The sequence below is a fragment of the Vicugna pacos genome, chromosome 9 (assembly GCF_048564905.1).
Source record: "Vicugna pacos chromosome 9, VicPac4, whole genome shotgun sequence".
Classification (NCBI taxonomy): domain Eukaryota; kingdom Metazoa; phylum Chordata; class Mammalia; order Artiodactyla; family Camelidae; genus Vicugna; species Vicugna pacos.
The window spans coordinates 75,847,156-75,874,453 of NC_132995.1; the positions used below are offsets into that span (position 1 = coordinate 75,847,156).

General features: G+C 39.9%; 1 protein-coding gene and 1 non-coding gene across 2 annotated transcripts in view; one reads left to right on the forward strand and one right to left on the reverse strand.

Moving 5' to 3' along the window:
* BRDT (bromodomain testis associated) overlaps nucleotides 1–27,298 on the reverse strand; it is a 48,342-nt gene that overhangs the window by 15,533 nt on the left and 5,511 nt on the right. The window contains 14 exon segments of the mRNA XM_072968229.1: nucleotides 4,038–4,209; nucleotides 6,676–6,737; nucleotides 13,237–13,377; nucleotides 13,451–13,561; nucleotides 13,653–13,942; nucleotides 14,015–14,184; nucleotides 14,790–14,975; nucleotides 15,663–15,791; nucleotides 17,959–18,312; nucleotides 18,825–18,994; nucleotides 24,148–24,262; nucleotides 25,705–25,842; nucleotides 26,686–26,907; nucleotides 27,106–27,249. Coding sequence (XP_072824330.1) covers nucleotides 4,038–4,209; nucleotides 6,676–6,737; nucleotides 13,237–13,377; nucleotides 13,451–13,561; nucleotides 13,653–13,942; nucleotides 14,015–14,184; nucleotides 14,790–14,975; nucleotides 15,663–15,791; nucleotides 17,959–18,312; nucleotides 18,825–18,994; nucleotides 24,148–24,262; nucleotides 25,705–25,842; nucleotides 26,686–26,871 — 2,224 coding nt within the window. The 5' untranslated portion in view covers nucleotides 26,872–26,907; nucleotides 27,106–27,249.
* On the forward strand, nucleotides 6,362–6,437 carry TRNAN-GUU (transfer RNA asparagine (anticodon GUU)). The gene is given in 2 exon segments: nucleotides 6,362–6,398; nucleotides 6,402–6,437. It is a non-coding gene; the product is annotated as a tRNA-Asn (tRNA).

Sequence of the window (27,298 nt, forward strand, 5' to 3'; positions counted from 1 at the left end):
GTGCCATGATCAAGAATTAAAGAGGAAAGATTCAAATGTGGGAATTAAAAGGGGGAAGTCCGCTTTGGCATGCTGTGTCTGAGATGCCCGTGTGCTGTTTAAGATGCTTGGTAGAGTTGTATGAACGTGTCTGAGGCCTGGATGCATGAGCTGTGAAAATGAGACTAGAAGTCAGAGACACCAAGGAAAGCGCCCAGGGAGAATGTATAAGTGGAGCCTCCAGCCTGTTACATGCCATAGTGAGTAGAAAATGACCCACGTGTGGCACACCAGGGCAAACGGGATGTCTGCTCCAAGCCTGCTGCTGTGAGAGCTGGGGGGGGGGGGTCCTGGCTTAGAAAGTCATGCTTTGGAACACGGCTAGAAAGGCCTGGAGAAAAGCAAAATGACAAGACGCTTAAGATGCTTGAGCATGTGGCTCAGAGTACTGCCAACATTTAAAGGAAGGCAGGTGAAGAAGGTACCTCCTAAGGAGCATTCAGAGATGGGACAGTCAAGAGAACAGTGTCACAAAAGCCAAGGTCCAACTCTCTGAAAACATTTTCATATGGATGACCCTCCGCTCCTCCACACACTACGGAACTCACTTTCGCAGACCTCTGCTCTCCATCTGGGTTCCAGGCCCGCCAGCCTGCATCTGTGACCAGCCGCCGTCCCCCCGCCCCCCGCCGCCCAGACTTTGTTATTAAAACCCAGCGTGTTCTCACCCTTGGGAGAGCTGTTACGCTGCCCCTGTGTTTTCTCTCACTTTCCCCTTTTCTTCTTTCCATTACTTAATTTTTTTCCGACTACTCCCACAGCCCACCCGGCCTCTTCCTTGTCTGGTCCCTACGTGCCGTTGCTCCAGCCGCCCTGACACAGCACCGGGAGGCTAACTCCCCTGACGCGTGTTCTGTCGGAACCCTTTCGCCGGCTGCCCACTGACTACACCGTGACTGTCAAGCTCAGAGTCTCCAGGTACTGAAGTTCTTTATGGTCTGAACCTCATCTACCTTTCCAAATTTATTTCCTTGTATTCCTGCTTATCCAACTAAAGCGTTAGTCATGCTGAATTACTGGTCACCTGAACACCTTCCTATGTGTTGCTCCCTCCATCAAAAATGCTTCTCAAGCCTATATACACAAATACACGTCTTTCAAAGAGACTGTGCAATTCTACCTTCCTCATCTCCTTAAATTTCATTTTTGCCTCTTTTAGGGCACATTATTTTTACTTTACAGACCAGTTGTTGATTTTTCCTACTAGATGGAAAACTCCTTGATTTACCTTCCACTTGCCATGTTCAGTCACACTTTCATGATAGCGTATTTTTTTAAAATTCTTAATACAATTGAGGGAAGACTTTTATGAGCTGGGGAAAGGATAAACTATAAAGATAAGTTTAGTAATCGTCTGTGACTAAAAACTCCAACTTATTTTAAGGGAAAAAAAATAGACATCTTCCAGTTCATGTGGAGAAGATAGCAAAGATTCTGAAGAAAACTGACAACACTTAAAACTTCAACTTAAGTATTTTTGTACTCTAACACTCTTGCCAAACCACAAGAAAACTTCAGTAGAAACATTTCTGCTTTCATTGTGTAATGGTTTAACCAAAAATTTATTTCCACCAAGATCAAACTCCAGAAAGGTAAAATTCCATATACATTTTATAGCTTATATACATTAGCAGTTTCCCTTGGGCACAGTGCCACCTACAGTTGGCAAATGCAAACCACTCCGGTTCTGAAAAATTTGCTGAGCACAGCAGAACAGCCACTCGGCATCAGAAGCTGAAGGCACAAACCGACCCCCACCGAAGACTTAGACATTTAAAGCCTGATTTTCATGGGTAGGATGTTTTCTTAAAATAGGAACAAAAGACCATCTTGACTGCATTCTTTCCACTACTTTTCAATGTCTCTGTTCTTCTTCAAAGCTATCCCTGCCATTCTTCTATGAACCCACTATAATGAAAACAGCAACTTTTCTCTGTTCTGGTTCTTTCTGATCAACCTTCAAATGTTTTCAAATCTCTCAGTTTCAAAACTCAAAGCAAAACCACCTCTCCCAGTCTTACAAAAATCAAAAATAAAAAAGCCCACCTTCCTGTTAAAGCTACAGCTACCTTCCCGTCTTCACCAATAAATGTGAAAGACCGGTTTACGTTCAGATTCCATTACTTGTCAGTTTACAACAATCTGCCTTCTGCCCCAGTCAAAATGGCCATAAAGGAAGACTCTGCAAAAGCAGAAAGTCTCACTTGGCCAGTTTCAACCTTCTCTCCGCCTTCCTCATCCTTCTTTAACGCTTCGTAGTGGGACGTGATACCCTTGACAATGCTTTCCTCCTAAACACGTACCTCTTGAGCTTCTATCATACCATTTTCCTCTTCCTTTTAGCTTTAATTTCCTCTTCTGTTAACTTATTTTATTTTCTTCTACTTTTACTAAGGGAGTTTGGTTACCTCCTCCTCCCTCTCTGCACATTTTCCTGGATGTTTTCATTCATTCTCATGGCTTCACGTAGCTTCTACATATTGGCAATCCTTATAGTTCTTGTTACACCCTATTAATTCCAGAAACCTATTTCTAGTTGTATAATTCCAGTTAGATTTTCTTTAGCATCTCAAACACGTTCAAAATGAGCACTGCCTCTTATTTTCAACCCGACTATCAGATAACTCTCCGGTAAGACACTTACTCTAATAAAGCTTGGTAATTCTGCCACAAAAATATCTAATTTAGCCACTTCCTTTCTGTACTTACTGCCTTAGTTCTGGTTCCCGTAATTTCTTTCCTAGACTACAGCACTCGATTCCTTGCATGGTCCCAACCACATCAGAGCATCTTCATCTTAGTCCATCCCCTACACAGTAAGCAGCAATCTCTTCCTAACGTAAAATCTGATTTTGTTATGCTCGTGTTTAAAGCTACCTGTTGTGTACAAAATTAAAGAGCTCAACGTAGACCTCAGTGCACTGGTATTTAAGGTGATTTATGACCTAGAACAACATCTTCAGTTTTTCTCCCGAGTATCTTAAGAATCTTTTTCCAGAAAAGGATGGATATAAAAATTTCACACTCTGAATCTGTCTATGCCTCTTCCGGGGTGCCCTCCAGTGTTGCCTTTGGTGTTGGTCTCCACCCCTCCTCCACGGCCAAGAGCTACAACTCGAGTTAAACACAAAATGGAATACTCAGCACAGAACAGTAGGGAGTGCTTACTGACAGCAACAGAGGAGGATCAGAATGTCTCTGTTCCCCTTGTCTGTGCTGCAGTAAAACAGCTTAGAGATTTCTTCTGCTGTGGAGAAACCCCTGCCCTTGGAGGCCGAGTGGAAACCCGGGAGCAGTCTGGAGGGAGGGAGACACGGATGTGGAATGTGCACACCTGCTTCGGGTCTAGGCCTGAGCACACGAGCTGGGCTCGTCACTGTCAAAGAAGCGTCCGCCTGTGCCCTGCAGTCCAGGGGGCACAAGCTGAGAACGCCGTACCTGCACTTCTGGTAAGACTAACAGGTAAGGCGTTTATAAAGTCACATGAATCTAACAGCAAACAGATTTCCAGTTTTGGAAGATGTTTTTGGTAACAGGAACCACCACTAGGCAAGTATTTCTAGCCCACGTTTCCTTAACTGTAAACTATTTTTAATCTTTATGACCTCACTTCTCTACCTGTAGAATCTCTCGATGTGCTTTCTCTATTCCTGTCTACCTTTCCAACTTACACAGACTTCATGGCAATGAGGGCAACATCTCCCGAGTCAGAGCTTGACAGCACGAGCCACGGCAGCGACAGCTCTATATACACGGCCCACATACCAATTCATCTGAAAGTAAGTTGCGTGTGAACTGTATACACTTTTCTTTCATTCAAATGTAATGCGTACCTTTGGGAGCAAAGCACTATGCTTCCGTGATTATTTCTAACATGGAATTTGCTAGTTATGATTTTCAGTATCCCAGATACATAACATTTAGGACGATCTTAGCATTTTCATGTGTAGATTTAGAAATCAGCTGTTCAACTGGTCACTCACTTGTTAATTTCCTACCTGAAGGAGGCACGATTTGCAAAGCTGACGTGTTTTCCACACCCTGTAAATGTTCTGATCCTTGACGATCAAGCACTAACTGGTGGTGATTTGGTGCTGCTCCGCCTGAACACATGGTCTGATGAGCACGGGTAGTTTTCCCAGAGGCTGCATCTTGCACAGAAGACTGTATCTGTTAAGACAAAGGTAAACAGAGATTTAACCACACAAGAAGTGTAACTAAGAAAACCAGCACAGGAGGACAGAACATAATTTAACGCCGCCTTTGAACATAACATCAAGTCACACACACTTACAAGGGGAAACTATCCCTGTCTTACAAATGAGGAAGCTAAGGGTTAGAAACAGCTGGCCCCTCACACAGCTCGTGAGGGGAGCTCATCGAAGACTGCGACTCTAGCTACCGGGACGCAGACTTACACGCACGTTATTAGCCAGTGCTGCTTACTTTCAAATGCTTTCCTGAGACCTACTGACAATAAAGACTGAGTTTTGTACCAGATCTAGAGACTAATACACTTCCTTTACCCCTCTTTCCTTAGCGGATTACAGATATAAAAGGGAGGGAGGGCTTAAAAACAATCACATGATGGTTGACCCATAGATTACCAACAAATTCTGATTCAGTATTCACTTAACTATTTAAGTAAAAGGTGTGTAATAGCTAACATTTAGTGAACATTTAGCACCAGGCTAAGCCCTTTATATAGTTCTTTAATTCTAACAGTAATTTTATGAGTTTAGTACAATTATTATCCCCATTTACAGTTTACAAAAGAACTCAGATATAATAAAGATAACTTACTTAAAATCTCACAACTATTCAGAGGCAAGCTAAGTTACAATTTCAAAGCCCAGGTACCTTATTTTCTAAGGTGTGAGTTGTTGATAGTACAGAGACAAATAAAACAGTCCTCTTCTCCATCTAATAAAGGGGTCAGAGTGAGAAGATAAGGCAAGTGTATGAATGCCTACGCCAGCCTGAATGAAACTAAGGCTGCTGGGAGTTTATCCCAAACATAATACAGGGCCAAGCCCAAAGCCAAAGTCAAATGCTGAGGTTTAAATCAGCAAAACATCATTTTCTGAAGCGCACAAATATGTCCATTTATTCATGAGCATATGTTTCCTCTTTTATCATAAATGAGAATTCTGTTCCTCAGTGAGTGACATTAAAAAAAAAACCTGGCCACAAACCAATCACAAAGGTAGCATTCTACATGCTGTGTACTGACAGTGATTCCAGAGTCTGTTCACACTGACAGAATTTTCTGACACCACTGATACCTATGGCAAGACCGATCACCTGGATCTTCTTCCTACTCAGCAGCCTTTGAGCGCTCACTCCCGCCGACTGCATTCAACAGCAACACTTCACCTAGATGTACAAAGCCCTCTGTCACATCTCCAAAGCCAGCAAACCCCCTACAAGGACCTTCTGCTGCCCTATTTCCCTGCACACCCCTCCTGTGCTTTTTTGGCTCTCTTCATGCTACTACCTCTGTTTAAAAAAGTAGGTCCCCCATGAGTATGTCAATATACTATCCATTTCTTCCCTTCCCCTGTAATTTCAAACCCACTTTAAGCATTCCCTTCTTTGGGCAGCACGTGCGTGTGTGTGTGTGCGCGCGTGAGCACACGTGTGCGTGTGTACAGTGTATATATACGCATATACACACATACACAGTATACGTATACACATACACAGGTGTGTGTATATATAGACACATACAGTGTCTATATACACATACATATATACACACACGTATTCCTCCTTCATTTCTGATTAAATTATGAATACAGATGACTACTGCACTAATCAGTCTCCTAACTGCGTGATTATTGTCTTCTCACAACTAACAGCTCCTTCGAGACAGTGCTATTTATGTCGTATTCCCCCAACCTCGAGTGGCATGCTAAAGCTAAAGAAGTTTGTGACTTAAAAAAAGGTCTATACGTGTAATTCTGCATTTGGGACGGGTACAAAGGATTAAGAGTTTTACGAGGATGACAGCCTGAATGAGTAGTAAAAGATAAAACTACTCCTATCCTTTTCAAAGCATGTCAACTACTAATCAAACACAGACGTGCTGAAATGAATGCTGGCAATTACTACGAGCTGCATCTGCAGACACCCCGCCTACCACTCCCCTGCCACCTTTTTACTGAGAACTTCCACCTTACCGTTCACACCCTGCCGCGCGCACACAGGGACACCAAGACTGTCCCTCTGAATGCAGACTTTCAAGACCAAGCCAAACTCCTATAATTTGTTCTACTTACCTATTTGACTTAATATTCAAAAGTTATATCTTACTGAGTGGGGAGGGTGTAGCTCAGTGGTAGAGCACATGCTTGTTAGTATGCACAAGGTCCTGGGTTCAATCCCCAGCACCTCCATTAAAAAAAAAAATAAATGAATTATCTCCCCTCCAAAAAAGAAAAGTTGTATCTTATCAGAAAAATGTAACCAAACAGTTTCACTATTCAATCTTCTAGGAAGAAATCTTTGAACATTTAGTTGAGCAACTGAAATGAGTGACAACTCTATCATGTAAATCAAATCAAGGAAAGCGACTCCTGTACCAGTGAGTTATAACCCACATACTTTTACGGTAAAAAGGAAGAATTAACTTACCTTTACTTTCTCTTTAGAAGGAGAATCATTGTGTTTTGCTCCAGTAAATTGATGAAGCATTTCTGCAAATGTATATAAATAAATATTTTACTATTTGCCAACTTTGAAACTTACCATCCTCTAAGTTATACATTTTCTCATATTAGAAACAAAGTAATGACAACAACAAAAAACCCAAAAAATGTTAAAAAAGGCGAAGAAAGACGATTTTAAGAAAATGTTTTTAATCAACTTCTTAAATCAAAAAATTCTTATATTTACCAGGTTTTTGCCCTTTTGGAATCAGTTAAAATTTCTAAAACGATACTTGCTTTTAAGAGGGATATCTTCTTTTCCACATAATGGAATAAATATCCCCTCACAAATTTTAATTTGGATTTTTAGGCAAAAAGAACAAAGTGTTACTTCAGAGTAAAGAGCATGAATAAGTGATAGTTTAAAAAGAAAAAGTTACGACAGACGTAAGGGTTTAAACAAGCAGTACCAATTACACTAACACCATCTTTTACCAAGTAGCCATAAGAGGCTTAGTGAAAATAACCAAGAACTTACTATAAGAGAAGGGTATGTCATTATCCGAGAGGTCAGTCTTGCATTAAAAGTGAAGCTATTTGATCATGATGATGAAGTCTGCTCTGCTTGCTAAGCATTATAATTAAGATCCCCTCTAATTAGTACTCTATTTACTTCCAAGCTATTTGGCAGCCTCAGCTACACAGCAACGAAAGGTAACCTCCTTCACCTTTAGTAATACCTTCACGGCTGACACTGGCAGCAGAGGAGATACAAAACAGAGCTCTCTGACATGACGCTCGTAGGCTCCGCTTTCTTGGTCCTACAGGTGACTCTGGTGCTATCCTCCCCAGTCACAAGCCTACGTCAGTGTGGTGAAGCACCAGACTGGCAGTCAGTGCCTGGCTCCATCTCTCCGGGCCAGCTTCCATAAGCCACCTGAGCATTATCTGCTTCTGGCTTCGTGGCACCAAGGTTGGTCAAACACCAAATCTTATTTAAACTTAAAACATTCTAATTTTAATAATTACCTTCTGCCTCCTGAAATGCCATCAGTTTCCACTGGATGTGTTACTGCTCTTTCCTCTCCTAAAATGTTTGATGCTGGACATTGTTAAAATTGCTAAGTGCCACTCAATGACGTGCTTTAATTTAAAGAATTCAAGTATTTAAAACGACATGAACCATCTTAATGTCACTCCTCTAAGTATTATTTAAGTGTTGGGGGTTGGGGGGGAAGGGGAAGAAGCAGACTGCAAAGATTGAGTACAGATCCAGGTAGCTTTCATATTTAGGGAGAAATTGTGGTTTCAGCTTTGGACCAAAAAAAAGAGACTTCATTACTATGATCATGTAATATATGCACATCTATACATCTATCTTAATTATTCAAGTATGCACCTAAACTGTATTATTCTATAATACAAACTCTTAACTGTAATAAAAAATATGACATTCCACATTAGTACCCTGAAAAATTCAAGGGCATTATCTTAGTCTTCTGACAGATAAAATGAAAGCTCAGAACTATGATAAAAAGTAGCACCTCAGTATCTAAAAACACTAGCAAAAAACATCAAAGAATTTTAATTAAAAAATTAAAAAAACACCAAATGTCGTATGCCTCACAAAGCCTTCCAGACTGTGGACAGGTGAATAATGACAGCCTGAAACTCGGCATTTTGCTTCTCATTCTACTTTTACACAGTTGACTCCCCAGGAACACAGTGAAGTAAAACTGTGTATTTCTGTTGATTTAGTTAGGAGTGTCTGGCCTTTGGAATTAAAAGGCAAACATACACATGTTTACCATCAAGCTTAAGACCCCTAGTGAAGGTCTTACAAACATTAATAAAACTGAGCACTGCAGTGACAACATAAATATTGTCAACTAATTTCTCCAGGGAAACGTCGTAACAGGCACACCCGCCTTACGGGGATCCAACTGGATAATATATTTATACTACTAATCAAATGCATATTAAGCATGTTATATAATGCGTTCTATTTTCAAATCACCCCAAAAATCTCAATATAAAACTCTGATTGGAAAGTTTTCATTTCAAACTAAGCAAAAAATTTAATCATAGACTCAAAAGAAAGAGAGACCTGGAGCCAGACATTGAAAGGTCTGTTAGCACCCACCAGCATCAGAGCACCGGTGCCGATGCTCCAGAGACACTAGGCATTGCTGGCAAGCCAGTGTGCACTTGAAACCTTGATAAACTGAGCAAAAACATAATGCCATAACACAAACCAAAATGTGAAGTCATGTTTAGCAGAAAAAGGTTACTCAAGATTTTTAAATTAGAAAACCAAATCACACTTCTGTTGTGTAAAATAGGGTACAGAAAAGTGACTGGGAGCCACTAGCTTACTTGATAGGAAAGAAAGCATGTCCAGAGATGTTGAGTGATTTGCCCAAGTTTATAATCTAGGTCATGTTCTACTGATAAAATTCAAGCACTTTGAACTAAAACAATTTTGCTCCCTTTGAAGAATGCTTTGGTAGTTTTCCTTTAAGCGTTTGGTACTTATTTTAATATGGAAGAACAAATTGGTTATAAACTTCCTGTTCCTTTTACCAAAGTCATTTTAACTAGAGTCAGAAGGTGGAAATGGGAAAACCTAGACTGACTGTTCTCAGACACAGCGGGACGTCAGTCACACTGAACATTAGCGGCCCCCTTCTCCACTCAGTTCAGATTTGGAGACTATTTTTAAAGTTTTACAGGTGATTCTAACATACAGCCAAGGTTGAAAAACCATCCTAGACAGCCTGTTAATTCAGGAAGACTCAGTTTGAAAGAAAAATTTAAATACAGGACAAAATTTATCTCTATTTCCAAGACTCACAGTCAAGTATGGACCTCAATATATGCAAATTTTTAATCAAGCCTGGGTCCTTGAATTTATCCTTCTGGTGTTTTAAAAACCTTTAATTGATGAAAAACTAATAAAAGTTTAAAACATTTAAATGATGAATACCTAATCATTTCTCTTCAACTTTCTAGCTTGTATGGCAGAATTACTCCAAACTGTTATTTCATACTTCTACATTTACTAACCATCTCCTCCTAAAAAGGTAAAATACAATCTGATCTTGAATTGTTTGTCTTTTTTCTCTTGCATGGGAAAAAAAAATCACATCATTGTCCCTTCTACAGGAGACCTGGGTTGTATTAAAAAGAGATATTGTTATTTTATTCCTACTTTTAAGTTAGCCATAATTAAGAAAGTTAAAAAAAAGGGAAAAACTCTTACTTGAATTTCATAAGTTTCATTTTCAGAACATCACACTGAACCCGTTAAAAGCAAAAAGTCAAAAGTATGAAGTGACAGATTCCCTGTCTTAACCAGGTAAAAAATATGCTGCTGTAACCACTGATTTCTTTGAGTGTAACTGTTTAAAGAACTGAAATGACAATCATTCCTGAAAAATATTCTAGTCCACATGAGTAAGTATCTGAGCCTACATTTAGACAGTTTCCAAAGTCACTTCCTGCAAGGTTAGAATCCAAAGCACTATTACTGGTGAGCAGCCCCGTTTGATTGCTCCTCAGTAATGTTATCAGTCACAGGGTCAGATCTGTTAACGTTCCTCCGTACTTTATCTCTCAAGACAGCCCACCTCCTCGAGCATCAGGAAACTCTCAGCTGCTTGTGCGTACATCCGAGCACAGCCCAGCTAACACAGGATACACGTGCCTGGAATTAATTTTATTGTCAAGCCTCATTTACATCTTTGGTCTGGCACTTAGTGATATTTTGATGGTTATGAAAAAAGTTTAGAGAGGTTTTATGTTTACACCAATGTTTAATCACTGTTCTTGACTTATCAACACAATTTGCATATGCGGATGTCAATCAAGAAGATAATTTAAATGGCAAAATCAAATCATATTGAAATTTGCAATTAAGTACTGCTTCTAGCCCACAGATTTCTTGTTTATATTTTTCAAAGCTTTGAAATCCAACTCTCTCTTGGAACTGATTTAATATCTTTAAAATTACAAGTTTTTAAAAAATTCTATTAAAAATAGATTAAGAAAAAAATTACTAAATATCAATATCCTTCTATCAGAAAAGAATTTCTCACAGAAGCTTTCAGAAATGATTCCTCTATTAAAATTTCGGGGAAATGAAGTTATATTCGTATCTCCCTTCTGAACAATCAAAAGCCTCATTTAATCAGAGTTCTGAGAATCAAGATATTCCAACTGCAAGTTTCAGCCCTACACAAATCATAATGCATTTTAAAGTTGTAAAATCTTATTTATGTTTTCAGTTAATGTTTACTTATGTAACAAAGTTTTTGCTAATATACCTAATTTCCACAAATTGTATTTTCTCCACAGCCCCATTCCCTCCACCCTGAAACTTAGATTTGGGATTTATCATCTGCTCCTTGATAATGTCATGTGCATAACTGAGGATGGTGGGCGCTCTGCTTGTTTTTACAGTAGGGACTGCTACTGATACAGCCTGAATTAATTATATTTCAAAATTTTCGGTCCTTTTTTTACATCACTGTTTTCATTGTTCTCAGGAAAGCAAAAAAGACCGCTGCAGCGTGTACACGAGGAACGAGGAAGGAGCCCCGCAGTACTGCAGCGGGCGCAGCTGAAGTTGGCATTTACGTGAACAGGCCCCTTGCTTCCTTTACTAATTTATTAAGCAAAGATATAATTGTTCTTTTCCCATTAAGTTAAGCACTGCATTTGCAACTTACATGCATATACAGTGTTCTTCCAGTGAAGTGTACAGTTGGTTCATAAAACAATGAAAATTTCAAAGATGAAATTCTGACTTAGACTACTAGCCTGTCATGTTAGAAAACAAACCAACCTTAGTCAAAACCTACATACAGTCCAGAATGCAGGCTGAAATATAAAAATTTGCTACTTTGATTTTAATGTTTTTAAAAATAGTCCCCGTTACTTGAAAAAGATGACATTAAACCAGAATGTTAATCATAAAATAAAAATTCAGCAGCATTTTAAAACTAGAATTTTGAGGCTGAGTTATTCTGCTAGAAAGTTAGGAAAACATATGCATATTATACTATTTTAAGAACATAATAAATGATGATGACAAACACTGTTTCCTTTAAGCAACATACTGAAAGATTCTACCAGAAAGTGATAATTCAAATTCAAATTAAGGTACTTTACTGAAGCACTCTGAAGTACTTTAACTTTAATACTGAAGTTATTTATTGATCAGGAGTGAATAGATAATTAGATAATTCAACAAGAGTTTTATCCTACAAATAAAAGACGAAGTGCTCTAACTTACTAGGCCACAAATGCTTTATTAGATGAAATTACAAATGCTAATTACAACTTAAAATACTAAATGCAACTTAAGAATTTTTCCAGTTTTTATGCTTAAAAGTCAACTATTAGGAAATAATGTATAATCTGAGCCCCACATTAATTTAAAAATGTTCTAGTATGACAAATCCTAGCAAAAGAAAGAATTCTCTTTATTCTAACAAAAATGTTTACCACTATATACTTTAGAAATGCAGAAATGAAATACAGCAATCAGCACCATGAACTAAGGAGAACCAAAAATGAAAGAGTGCACTGCAAGGCAGCAGACCCTATTTCCAGACTGAAATAGGAGAGAGCTTCTTAGCAAACGGTAAGAATTCCTGATGTGACAATATTCTGTGTGGGATGTTTTAAAGTGAACTGAGCTTCATGACAAATAAGAAATGTCCCATTTAAAATACAACAAAATTTTAGGCCCAGACGTGCCCTATATTTGATTTTGCCCTTCGGTGAACAATGATGGAATGCGTCTACAAGTCAGTACCCCGGGGCAGTGATCACTTGTCAGCCACGTACCCATCAATGAAGGAGCCCAAAGGAAACACGAATGAGTTAAACTTGATATACTGATGATAAGCCATATAAGGTAATACAGTGCTTTAGCAATACTGAGAATCTGAATTTAAAGTACATTTTTCTTTAACTGGAAGATAATTTTCTACAGTGGAGAAAACAGAAGTGAAAAAATCTGCTTTACACTGTTTCTGGGATAACTGGTTTCTTAATTCAAAACGATTATTCAATTCAGAACATACTGTCACAACGTAGCATGCTTTGCAACGTTAGAGTGATCGGATGTATCAAAGAGCAAAGTGAAAGATGTCCTCAAATGATTTATTGTTTCATAAAAAGAAGTGAAGACCAGCATTTTATTATTTGGTATTTTTTTGGTAGTAAGATCTGGTGTATATATATGTGTGTGTGTGTGTGTGTGTGTGTGTATAGAGAGAGAGCGAGAGAGAGTCTCGCCCACCATCACTAAACTATTTCCAACTTACAGGCCTGTAAGTCACATACGTATAAATTGAAATTTCATTTTACACAGTATCTCTTCAGGAAAATAGTAAGATTATCAACACGCAATTAAATAATACGTGTGGCATCCAAACCACAGGTTCTGGATAAGGAACAAGCGTTTCTTCAAACCGCACGTCTCGATATTGCAAGGAAACAACGTTCCCGCAGAGGCACGCTAAGGGGGACGGCTAACCTGGTTCGGACTCACTGCTGTCTGCGGACGTGGAGGCCCCGCCGCTGCTCCCGGACTCCGATGAGCTGCCACCACCGCTGCTGCTGGTGTCGCTCAGCCGGGACCCGCCTCCCAGGGCCCTGGCTGACTGAGTTTTCTCAGCTACAAAATCGGGAAAAGACATTAAGATGGCAGCCGTGAAGCAGTCACAGGAGCATTAAAGGCTGCTACCTACGTCTTGTCTGATGCTTTCCAGAATTTAACTGAGCACTGACATCCAGTAACCGCTTTTCCAACTCTTGCTTTTTCTGTGAATGAAGTTCTTTGGACTTCATTATTTTCTTACCTGTGTGATTTAGGAGGAAAAGAAGAGTGAGTATAACCAAAAACTAACACAAATACCAGACTGATCTCTACTAATGCAAAGAGCTCCGTACCGTGAGCTTTCAGCGGCCTTTTTCTCAGACACGCAGCAACATACTTCTCCAGCTCCCTCAGAGTCGACGCTTTCAGCGTCTCAAAGTCTATCTCTATCTCGTCGGGGCTGGAATTTCTCAGTGAAGGCTCTCGGGACTGTATTATGTGAACGACTCGCCCCAGCTTATCTCCAGGGAGTCTGTTTATATCCAAACTTAACTGCCTTTTCTCGTCGTAGCTCATAGGCTTGGCGGCATCTTCATCTTCAGATTTCATAGCCAAGACCTGTTGTCGCCTCTTTTTTGGCTGACTGTAGCAAAGGTTAAACTTAATCAAATGCATTTTGATGTTATTTCAGTAAGGCAGCATGAAAGACACTTACTTGCACTTGGACTTCTTCAGTTTCATTTGCTTCAACTTTTTCCTTGGATTCTCATCTCTGTTATCAATCTTTTCTCTTTTCTTTTCCCTTTTAGGCTTGTCATTCTTCCTCTTCAGCTTACGGAAAGGCACTCGGGACAGGACCTGGAGCTGCTGATGAACTGCTTTAAGCTGATGGAGGAAAAGTTCTTTGAACATTCATGCTCTCAATTAAAGACAGTAGAGAAAAAATGAAGGCACTCAAAAGTCAGGAGATTTCTTTGTGAAATTCATTTCTTTCAGGTTGGTATTTCATTTCACAAATTCATTATTTTCAAGGGTATATATTAAATTTCAAAGCCGGTCCTGGGCTCAACCCATAAACTTAAATATTCATCTAAAGACAGACCAAGAATCATTAATATTTCCAGGTAGTCTTAAGTCCTAAATCATTGATTTTTCAGGCTGGAGCTCAACGCAGGTTAACATTTTATCACGAAAGGGTAAGTTAATGTTATCTAATGTTATCAAATGTTAAGTAAAGATCTCACCCATAAAATACCTCAGGGCGTCCATATAAATTATTTCAGCGAGAATCACCTCACTGTGGTTAGGACTACGAATAAAAGAATTTTTGAGAACGAAAAGACTATTAAATATTAAAAATGTTGCAGAAGGTAAATAAAATCACAGTTGCTAAGTGTTGTGAATGTAACAGCTGTGACAGGATTTTATGCTGCAACGGCAGCAGCAGCCCATGGGGAGAACATAAAACCTATCTTAAGGCAGGCAACGACCTGCTCCTGAAGCTTTGCAAGACGCTGAACGCGTTCATCTTCAGAGTCACCAGAAGAGTCGTCTCCGGAGGAAGCCTCGCTGCTGCTCTCTCCGAGGGCTTCCGTGGCATCCGTTCGGACGTAACACACAGGCATGCTCTCAACAGGTTCATCGGGGATCTTTGCAAAATGCGTTTCGAAAACATCCTATAGTAGATAATCAGACTGTTAAGGTTGTGTGCATTTTTAACAAAAGGTACATTTCAGCGTCATATTTGGATGAGAATGTTATTTTCCCTTGTGGCAGTCATTTCACAATATATGTGTATACATATAACAAATCATAAGGTTATATACTTTGAACTTACACAGTGTCAATCGCATCTCTGAAAAACAGGAGGAAAAAAAGATTTACCAGAAATACAATAAGACTCCTGCTTCCCTGCCTAGCAACTTCAGCAACTTAGAAAACGCCTCCCTTTTCCAGGTCAGACAGACCTCTCAGGTCACACATGTGGGGGCTTCCTTTGAGGATCTCCTGCCCTGTGGCCGGTGCATCTTTCTACTACCTCCCAACGGCTCAGCCTCAGGAGTCCTCGAGCCTTCCCTGCAGTGGGACATCGACTCCGGCCACCACCATCTCCGACAGGTGCTGTCCTCTCTGAGCTAGCATTTCCCCAGTATCTTCTGTACATGGGGTTGCTTCATTAAAATATTTGCTACTAAAGGATGTTATACCTCACAAAACAAATAACCCCACAATTTTAAGAATATAAATTATGCTTTACTACTTGCAGGGGGAGGGCGTTATTCTTTATCTCTTGAGTTACAGTTCTAAAATTTGTAAACTATGTTCAGAGGAAACTCACTTTCCGAGCACGAGTAACAACTCACCTGAAGCATTCTAGCCATTGTCACTACCTCGTGATCTGGAGGATTGTATTTGTAGCAATTCATGAACATTAATCTAACATCTGCAGCAAACTCATATGCATCTTTATATTCTTGGTTGTCCATTTTCCCCTAAATTAAGGAAAAATTACAGGATTCATAAACAATACAGTTCAGTACTTATTTAAGCATCTATGTTAAGTGTTTTTTATATTATGAAATAATTCAAACATACAGAAGAATACAGATAATACCAAAAACAAAGACCCACCATCCAGAATTGACCAATGATAAATTCTGCTGCATTTGTTTTAAATTTTTAGACTTTGAAAAAATCCAATGAATTCTGACAAGTAGACAAGAAGAAGGAGGGCATTCCAAGTAAAGAAAAGAACAGAAACGAAATCACAAAAGCAGGAAAACAGAATGTTTCCAGGTAACCTTTGATAGACCCGTTTCATTATAGGAAAAGCAGTAAAAATAAATACCTCATTAAATCAACCTTGAACATCAAAACGAAAGGTTTACATTAAATTTCTCCTGGACATGAAAAGACATTAAAAACTGAACAGATGAGAAACATCAGCATGGGTCGCATTTCTGGGAAGCGGCATATCAAGTGGCTGGCAGAGCGAGGCTGCGGAGCAGCCAGTCAGGCAGCCACTGTGAGAGGAAGGACCAGCAGACAAGCAAATCCGAGGCTGGTGGGCAAACCCAGTGCGCCGCGCCGATGGACAGTCCACGAGCAAACACAAACACAACAGGCCAGGCCTCATCTGTAATCAAAGACATACAAAACTAACACAAGAAATAATTTTCTACCACTTGGATCACTGGCAACTGAGAATGACTGCAGAGAACTAAATTAAATAAAGTCACCATCTTCTTACCCTGGGAATCCTATCACAGCCTCCTAACCCAGTCTCCATTCTGCTGCTAGAGAAATCGTTACGAGACTCAGACATGAGACTATAACTCTCATGTTTAATATGCCAGCTCGCAGCCTCTACCGTGAGAGTCTTTCATGTTCAAGCCCCAGTTTCCTGCCAGTCTCAGCTTCCCCTACTCACTGCTTCCCATCCTCCATGTGTCCCACGCTGGCCTGAAGGTTGTATTCTGGATACGTTCTTCTTACCCCAAGGTCTTCCAAGCTGCTCCCTCTGCCTGAAATGTCCCATAATCTACTAAGTCCTTTAAGACTCAGCTCAGGTTTACCTATTCCAGGTAACTTTTCATGACCTCCCAGTGTGAATTAGCATAGAGGGGGAAGTAAAAAAGCATATTTTGAAGAGACAATGGTTAAACATTTTTCTCAGAACTTAAAACAGATTGAAAGCGCTAATTTCTAATCAAGATGAATACAATTAAATGCACAAGTAGAGAGAGGAAAGACAGACGACTACAAAGAGACGACAAGCAGGCTTCCTAGCAGCCGCAACAGACGCCAAAAGCTATCCTCGTGCCGGGAAAAGTAACTGCCATTCTAGAGTTCCAGTCAGTCAAAGAACCACTCAAGAGTAACACAAAACACACTTCCAGAGATACAACTGGTGAGAGTCCACTAGCTATAAACACTCATGGGAGAACCGCCAAAGCTTGCACTTCAGCAAGATGAAAAACAAACCAAGAGGGGAAGAGTAGGAAGCAAAATAAGAAACGAGTGAGCACAAAAATCAGTAACATGTTAATAAACTTGATGATGCAGCAATGAGACAAAATGGTGTTGAAAAGAAGAATCAGACTTCTAGACAACAGTGAAGAACGCAGAGCACACTGAGCAGTCATCCCAGGGAAGGGCTGAGACCAGGGACCATTTTGTAAATGACAGTTCCATTCTTTTAGTTGCCTCCCTTAAATTTAATACACATAATTAAAGTTTTCCAATAATATAAAGCTTCCAAATCGGCAATAAAGAAAACTTACCAGTCCAGCAGAAGACCGAAAAATGCAGAGGATTGGAAACCACACAAATGCCTTTCCAAGAAATCCTTTTCATGTTATAATTATGCAAATTAAAATATTTTTGAATACATGAAAAGAAAATGTCCACAACGTAGTAAGCGAAAATGCAGGGTAGAGAGTTACGTCACATAGTATACCTCAAACACTGTGGTAAAGAACCATGAAACGTCTTTGAATAGAAGAAAGTAGAAAGATACCTTTTTAAACGTTCCCATGATCTGCTGCAGGTAATCTGACTATTTTAAATTCTTTTATCTTTTTCTGAATTTTAAAATTCTTTACGATGACAAGATTATTGATCAAGAAAAGACGTTCCTCCTAGTGAGACAACGTTTACCTTAATAGTCCTGAGGTCCATCGGGTTTCTGACGACATCACAGTAGTCACGGAGCCCCAGAGCATCGACGTCGACAGGCGTGTAAAAGGGCCAGGCATACGACACGTGCTTTTTGGCAAGCATTTCGTTTAGAATCTCATTACAGTGACTTAATTGTTCGGTTACTTTCACATTCTTTACAACTTTATGTTGTTGCTGAGAATCCGGCAAAACATTCTCTAGCACATTTCCTTTCACAGGTGGCATTTTTCCTGATTTCTTTCCTGCGAGCGTTGGGGGAGAGTCACCACTCCCCTTCACTACAGCAGTCGTAGGAGTTGTTGTATCTGCTTTCCTCTTCACACCCTTTGTAACCTAAACAAGACGATTCGACAACAGACAACTATCATTAAGGTGACATTCAGAGCAACGGTTCTCAAACTGTGATCATTAACTTTAACAGTTAAAAAAAAAAGGAAATGATAACCAGCAGCAAGTCTTTCATGTATTACATGTCAGGAAAGGTTAGTCTTCCTTTTACAGGTGAAATAAATAGTTCAAGTATTTTCTTACCACAGCCCAAAGAACTATCTTGTGCAAACCTTCGAGACCAATGAAAGATGAGGGGGAAAAGCAATCACAGTTACATCAAAAAAAAGTTCCTGAGAACATGAAATCAGCGAGGGCACACAAATTTAGAAGAAAATTATCAACCCACCAAGTTGTGAGCCAATAAAAGTTACATCGCCAAAAAATGTACACAGACAACAGTCAGAAGACTGACTGCTGTATGCTGCAAGGCCAATTTCCATATCAACTTAAAAAAAAAAGATGCAGACATCATGAACAACTTACACTGAAATATTTTAAAGCTGCAGGACACTCACCTGGGCCACTGTCTGTGAGGTAGGATTGAGTGGAGCACCTAGTGCCATGTTTGAAGGAGAAACTGGAATCTCAGGAAATACTGAGGGAACCACTTGCTGCTTAAATATTTTTTCCAGTGCATTGGGGGACTGTTTTTCTTTAACAAAAACTGCTACATTCTGTTGAGTGCCTAGTAAAGCATGAACCAGAGTCAGTATCTGAGTAAAATGTAAAACTATTTTTCTGCTAGTATCCTATATTAATATTCAGTTCAGCTTTTTATGGCAGAAATGCAGTACACTCCCATTCCCCTTGGAGACCCTCCCATACATACTCGCTGACAACAGTAGACTGATTTAGATATAATACTGGAGACTTCAAAACCTGTTATTAATGGTAGGCTTATTAATTTTATTCAAAAAAGATGCCTGGCTTAAACTCAGACCACAGAGTTTGGTGATTTTAGCTTCAGGTAGCTGTCAACATTAGCAAAAATTTCGGGCATCCTGGAGACAGCTATGTGGTACTACATGAGGCCTTCAGAACACTCTACATAACACATCCCAGGAAGACTGTTTCACAGGGTCCACTACTGGTTGACACAGAACAACAAAAGTGAACATGATTCTCTTATCAATATATCTTTCATATGATCTTGCCAAACAAAGATGTGCACATGTTCTTTTGCCCTGTATGTTCCCAGAGCGTGCTAGGACTGGAGACATCTGGATCACATCACCCCGAAATCCATACAGTTAGCACATGGCATCCACAGGTCTCATCTGTGGATTCAACCAACCTCAGGTGCAACTCAAGGTTACCGAGGATGACTGTACTGTGTCATTTCATATAAAGGACTGACATTCGAAGGTTTTGGTATCCATGGAGGGGTCCTGGAACCAGTCCTTCATGAATTCTGAGGGATGACTATTTCAAAAGCCCATCCTTCCATCAAGATAATCCCATTCTTCCACCTTCTCTAGCCAACACTCTTGGAGTCGTCTTTGACTCCAGCCTCTCTCAAATCCAATATCCAACCCCTCAGCAAACTCTTCCTCTCTATCTCCTGATCAGAGTCCAACTACTGTTACCAGCAGTAATGAGCTTGGATTTCTGCAGCAGTACCCGAAGAGGCCCTCCTTCTGCTTTTCACATCCTACAGTCTATTCTCAAAATAGCAATCAAAGCGATCTTTTAAAATTCAAATGAGATCATGATACGTCTACTCAGTGCCCAAAGGCTTCTAATCTTCTTCTCAAATAAAGACCGAAGTCTTCACAATGGCTTGTAAGGACCCACGTGACCTCTCTTTCCCCCACCTCCACCTTCCTTCCAACCTCACTTTCTCCCACTCTCCCCCTCACTTTTGTACTCCAGACTCCTGGCCTGCTGTCCTCGGGCTGGTAAGCATGAGCAGACCACCTGCTCTGCCTGGAAGGAGAAATGCTCATGGCTGACTCCAGGGGCCTTTCCTTAAGTGTCACCTTCTCAAGCCACCCTGTGTAAAACCACCCTCTGTGCCACACTCTCTAGTTCTCTTGTTTTTTTCCATGCCATCGTCATACTTGACATACAACATACAGATATCCCTGACTCTCCGTATTCTTGCTAAACAAACTCAAGAAACAAATAGACTTGGATGTATTGTAAGATAGGGCTGGTACTCCTCAATCTCCAAATTCTCACTACTCCCGAATTAAAACTTAGGAATCAAATAGTTTCAGATAACCTCATATCCTTTGCTATCCCAACTGTTGCTGTTAGAACTCAGGAGCTAAACAGATACGTGCAATGAGAAGTACCTACAGCTACTTACTTTCGCCTCCTTCCCCAAAGAGAACAAAAAGCTCCGTGAGGGGAAGGGGGCTTTGTTCTCTTCTGTACCTCTCGTGCCTAACGCAAGTGCTTGGCACACAGAGGCCTCAGTAAGTATCTGCTGCGTGCCTACTGCGTGCCAGGTCACCATCCCAGGGGCTGGGCACAAAAATGAGTGAACAATAGGGACACAGTCTCTATCCCTGTGGAGCATACTGCCTAGTGTAAGGGACAAAAAATCAGCAGTCAGAGTGATTACAAGTGAAGCTAGGTGCCAGAAAGGAAATAAGCAGGGTGCTGACTACATCACGGCAGAGACCTGCTGCCAAGAAGTAGTCAAGGAAAGCGTCCCTGAAGAAGCACAGAGCAAGCAAGATGTAACCGTAAAGATAAGAAGTGTCCTTAGCCAGAGGCCGGGGCAGCAGTGAAAACGTGTCCCCAAGGGGGGCGGGCGCAGCTCAGCAGTAGAGGTCGCGAGCTCAATTCCCAGTACCTCCGTTAAACATAAACCAACCAACCAACAAACCTACCTACCTCCTCCCCCATGTTTTTAAAATGTATTCCAAGACAATTAGCACGGAAAACTTGACTCAAGCGAGAAGGAGGTCGTCAGGATGAGAATGAAGGATTAAGCAGAGATCAGACCACAAAGGGCCGTGGCAGAAATTTAGACTCCGTTATTCCACGGGAGGTCAGAGAGGCTTTCTGCAGGTGAATGACATGTTCCAGTTTATTTTCAAAAGACCACTTCTGCGATCATGCAGAGAAGAGACCAAGCAGAACAATCACAGACACCCGGAGTTACAAAGTGGCGACCTAGACTGGGCTGGCTGCAAGGACAACGTGGAGGCTGAATCCAGATGACTCACTGATGAACACAATGCGTGAGAAAGCAAGCAAGTCAGGTGCAAGCTTCAGTGTTCTGGCTTCAACAGCTGTGCATCAGTGCCGTTTTTTTTACGAGGAATAATCTGGGAAGATCAGTGATCACCTGTGGGCATGTTACGTGTGAGATGTACGGAAGACATCCCAGTGGAGATGTCCCGTTTGAAGGCGTGAAGGTAAGAACTGGTTACTCAGAGAAGACTACATCAGAGATGTAAACTTGGGAATTAATAACGCACAGATGGAACTTAGGAAAAGAGTATCTAGTATCAAGCCCAGAAAAATCTCCAGTATTTAGAGACCGACTGGAAGAGGATGGTGAGGCCAAGAGGACTGTGGGATGCGCAGTAAGCCCACACAACTAGTGTGCACGAAGAATCAAGGAGACAGTAGCCTTCTAAAGCAAATACTGAGAGATGTCAAGCGAAATGAGAACAGAAAGCTGCTACTAAAACCCAGCAACATGGAGACTTCCGCCAGGAGCACTTCAGTGAGGCAGCAAGGCTGGAACACGTGCTGAAGTGAGCTCAGGAGTGTGCGGGAGCAAAGGAAGCAACAGGACAGTGGCCGAAGATACAGGGAAAAGGTGAATTTTAAGGATGAGACACCACAGCATGTTTACAGAGTGCGAGGACTAATCTGACGGAGAAGGAAAGATTAACGACGCAAAACCAAAGGAAGAGAGTCCTTAAGAAGGCAAGGAGGGAAGCAAGACCCAGGTCACACATGAAGACAACGGCCCAAGCAACAGGAGGGGAAAGAACCCCGCCACAGGCCTCTGCCCTGCCTGACCCCTCCACCTGGGATGCTGTTCTTTGTCAAATCTTCACTTCTCAACAAGGCCTACTTTCAGCTGGTCATGTTTGTCTCTCTCTTGCTACCAGAATGTAAATTCCAAGATGGCAAAAGCTTTCATTTTATTCATTGATGTATCTCAAGAATAAAGACTAGCGTTCTGGTACATAAGAGGTGCCCAAATAGTGTTCAATCAATCAATCAACACCAGTTCAATTTAATGTACTAGTTAAAATTCTTTTCTTTGCCATAAAGTGTCAGCATGTAACTACACTATCTAGGCTAGCTACTGTCATATGGCAGTTTCCCTCCCACTGTGCGCACAAGTGACATGACTTGGGTAGCAGAAAGCTTCTCCTGTAAGTTGTCTCGAAACCTGGACCTTCACACCAAAGCCAACCCCCACCTGTCCATCAAGGCCAGACTCAGATTCCGTCAGCTCCAGAGCCTTGCCCAGCTTTTCCAGCGCAAATCAATTCCTCAGTCTTGAGCCACAGAACACAACATGTAATTTCACCTGGCATTTATTATAATGCAGTCTTATTATTTTAAAAAGTTGTATTTCTAACTAAAATGTAAAGTTAACTGAAGAGTTAGGGTAGTTACATTTTTGTAGCCCCAAAGTATGTGCCTTAAAGGGGACAAACATCCAAACAAACTGACAGAAAAACAAAGCCGAAGAACTTTCGTCTGAGGGAACGCACTGACCTGAGCATCTGAAGAGGCGGCCACAGTGTGACCGTCAAGACCGTGTGACAGGGTGGGTGGTTGTTTTTTAAAGGAGAGCATTCTAAAGGTAAATAACTCCTACCTTGCTAGAGATAATATTTTAAGTCAGCAATAACCACCACCTTGCTCTCACAATTTAAATACCATCCTGGTTTATGTGCTATCTAACTTGCAAGGGCTTATTTTAAACCTCTTGTGGAAGCCTAGGCTTACAATTTCAGACTTCAGATCAATCTTTTCCAAAAATAAGAATAAAGTAAAAACTTTAGTAAACAGTGAACAGCCCACAGGATTGGTTAAAGCAATCTATAAATCATGATCCATCTTAAAGATCAGGAAAAAAATCACATCTATCAATAAAAACAACTTCAGTCATCACTTGAAGTGGCACAGGTCTCTTGCATCCCACTCGCTTAACACGTGTGTCACAAACATTAACAACCACTAAAGCCAAAACTTTTCCTGATATTACACATGAGGAAACTAACATGGAATGGTGAAGGAACTTAACCAAGGTTTATAGCTTCAATGACGCAAAGATCAACCAACATTGACCTACGACAATCTTGGTTAACCTCTACAATAAACCCATCTGAACACTTAAGATGAACTTTGTAACTCCATATTTAATTATTATGATTATTAGCTGTAAAATGTTTCCCCCTAAAGTTCTGAGCTAAGAAAGAGCTAGAAAAAGAGAATGTTCAGACCCAACAATAACGTTTCATTCTGAGCTACGGGATCTTTGGGTATGGAGAACGCTGGCAATTTTGGCTCTTATTAGTAGAACACAGAGACATGATCCCCTAGAACAGTAACAGCAGCTATGACTTGCTGGGTGCCTACTATGTGAATGGCACTGTTCTATAGGAAACCTGGCTCCAAGCCCAGAATCCACGCAGTCCTCCCTAGTCTTGCATGATAGCCATGCTTGTGCTCAAGGTGTAGCAGACTGTTAAAATGGACATTTTATACCAATAGAATAGGATGCAGAAGGACGTCCAGGTGTCTGCCTCTCTGCGGGATTTATTATTTGGTTCTAGTCATTATATTTATATACACACACATTCAAATACACAGGAAAGAAAAAGAAAGGGATATAAACCCTTTCTTGCTTACCTTTCTTCACTCTTTCCTTACCACTCACAACTTGCTCTTCTTGTGGCATCTGAGATAATATCTGCCTGAACAACTTTTCAAGAGTTTGTGCCATAAGAACAATGTCATCTCCAGGCTAGAAAATACATGAAATGTAACGTAAGTTTACACAGCAAGGCCACTCTCAAGTTGCTGCAATCCCGGCCGCCACGGAGGAGGCAGCGCTACAGCACCTTAGGCAGCATTTACTAAACAGCTCTTACTACTTCTAAAGAAAATCTAGAAAACAGTACAGCAACTCATATTTAAAATTCAAACATTCTACCCCTTTAACTTCTAAAAAGCTCTTAGGATGCCTTTCTGAGCACTAGAGGGCTACAATCCAACCAATCCCACTAATACAAAAAGGCTAGAAATCAGAATTTCTACCTTATAAGTAGGTTGAAGCAATACTTGTTAATGGCTGTGCAAAATAGCTTATGATTTCACTTGATGTGATTCACTTTTCAATTAACTAAGCAATAAAGTGACACTGCAAAGCTAAGTTTTAAAATCTTAACTATCTGCTTAGAAGTCTTTACCTTGCTTTACTTCACTGCTGAGAAAAAAACTAATTACAAAGCAAAAGCCCAAAGCAGAGACACACTTCTAAGTTACGCAGTTCAGGACAATTACTGAACTTTCGTTTTCAAAAGTTAAATGTAAGAGGACCCTTTGGAATTGTTAAATTAAAATGAATTTGCCAGTGGTACTTTCAGAATACCACTGATTCTGATTCTTAAAAGATTCATACTGGCTAATGGTCTTAAATCGATTATACATAAGGTGGCCCTGATGAACCAAAACAACATTTCTACTACATTTCAGTGTCACCAGTCATTCTGAATAAATGAGATTTAAGTTTAAAAATTTTTAGATCTCACAGAACAGCCTGAAAAGGATGCAGTACTTAGGGAAACAGTACTTAGAGAATCCTGTGTGGAGGAAACGTTGAATACCCAAACCCAGTGTTACAGATGAAAACAAAGTGCAGGCTAAACTCAGAAGGCCCACATACATGATTATACAGGCTGCCACATTAACACAACTGTGAATATTACTGCTAGGATATAACAGAATGTGTCTGATAAACTCTGAGTTAACTTGTATGAAGTTTAGAAGTATGTAATTTGGCCTCTTAAGATACAGCCAAGGATCGATACCATAAAAATTTAACCAAGATTAATGTAGAATAAGATTTATCACTCATCTTATAACTAAAATGGCAGAGGTGTACTAGAGAATGTTCTGAAATAACACTTTACTCACAGAAACCAGTTATCATTGATATTTTATTTTTTTAAACATAAGCCATTATAGCTATTCAGACAAAAATATAGCAAAGAAAGCAAAAAATATAGCAAAGTGAACCAATATTGATATGTTAAAATTATGAAATGGAGTAAAAAAAATTATCCTTAAAATCTGTAACGTACCCAAAATCAAGACTTGAAATTTGAAATCAGCGCACTTGCTTATACACATCCTGTATGTAAGAGCAAACAATTAGCAAGTAAGTATAGCATAAGGCTCACAGACCTTGTTGTATAGGTAACAATTTGAGAACATTGTATTGAAGTCTTCTATACATTCTGAAGCTTTCACATAGTATTTATGTTCCAAGCGCTTCTTAATTGTATTTAAATCCATTGGGTTTTTTACAATGGTATAATAATCCTGTAAGAAGAAATTCTAAATGTTAGTAGTAAGAATGAATTCACTACAACAACTGGTAAACAAAGCATTTAAGAAGCTATACACCCGCCAACTACAAAGAGCAATTGACTACCTTTAAAAAGCCATAATGTAGAACCCAAAACCTTTCAGCAACGAAAGACAAAGCTGACTGCCATGGAGTCAGAGAAGGGGAAAAAGCCAATAAATGAAGAATAACACAGATGTAAGAGTAGAAGCATTCTGGAAAGTAACACGTGAAGGGCATGAAGAAAAAGGAACTAGAATTTATGGAGTCAGATCCAGGATACAATCCTAGCTCCAAGTTTACTAGTTATATTACAAACTACTTATCAGATGGGTAAAAATTCCTAAGCTTAGTAAGACCTAAAGTTGAATTCTGTGTGTGAAGCACTTAAGTCTGCTGGGAAGTGTCGAGTGACTTTTTCAAAAAGGAGACATTCATGACAGCCTTGCATCAAAATATCAAGGGACATATGCTATAAACAAGAAAGTCTAAGGCTATAATTTATCACAAACTGCTAAAATAAGAATTTCAATTCAAAATTTCTGAGTTTTCGGTATCAGAATTTCCATCATTTTAAGGTTTAGTAATATTCCAAACTATGTATACACCAGATTTTGCGTTCAACTTCAATGCTCAGAAAAACGAGGGATTTTTTGTTTAGGAAAAAAATACTCATTGGGATATTCTTTAGTGGTGCTGAATAAATTAGCTATTTATTAAATTAAATATATTCCATAATATTAAAGACTATCTCTTTGAGAGGAAATGTATAGGGTTTTACTTTTTTTTAAACTAACACAATTACAAGACACACTTACAGGCAACTTTAGTTTGACGGCATCTACAGGCTGCTGAAAAGGCCAGGAGAAACCGTGCCTCCACAAAGCCTTCAGCAGGACTTTCTGCAGATACTGCAGCTGATTTGTAGATCGCCCACTCTTCCTCGTGTTTATATACTCCGGTGGGGGAGGGTTAACAAAAGCTTGTTGACTTGGCAGAGACATTCTCAATTGCTTCAAATCCTTGTATGCTAATGTTATCTATAAAAAACAAACAAAAGAAAACAAAAGACATAAAAACTGAGTTACTTTTAAAGTACCTTTAAAATGGTTTTCATAGGAAGTGAAAAGTTTTCTTCAAGAGTGGTAGGCTTCATATTTTAAAGCAGATCATAATTAAGGCAGCAAAAAAAAAAAAAGCCAAATGATAACTGAATCCATTTGTAAACAAATACAAACCTTTTTCTATGTAAGTACTAAAGGTTGTTTCATTATATATGCCTTAGTTTTGGATGATTTAAGTTATTCCAATCTTTTCCAGTAATTTCTTTCTGCCTTTCTTAAAAACAAATTGAGATCTTAGCAGGAAAAGTCTGTAAATTCCTGGTAAAAAAGAAGTAACAGGGAATGTTGAAGATAATATGAGTATACA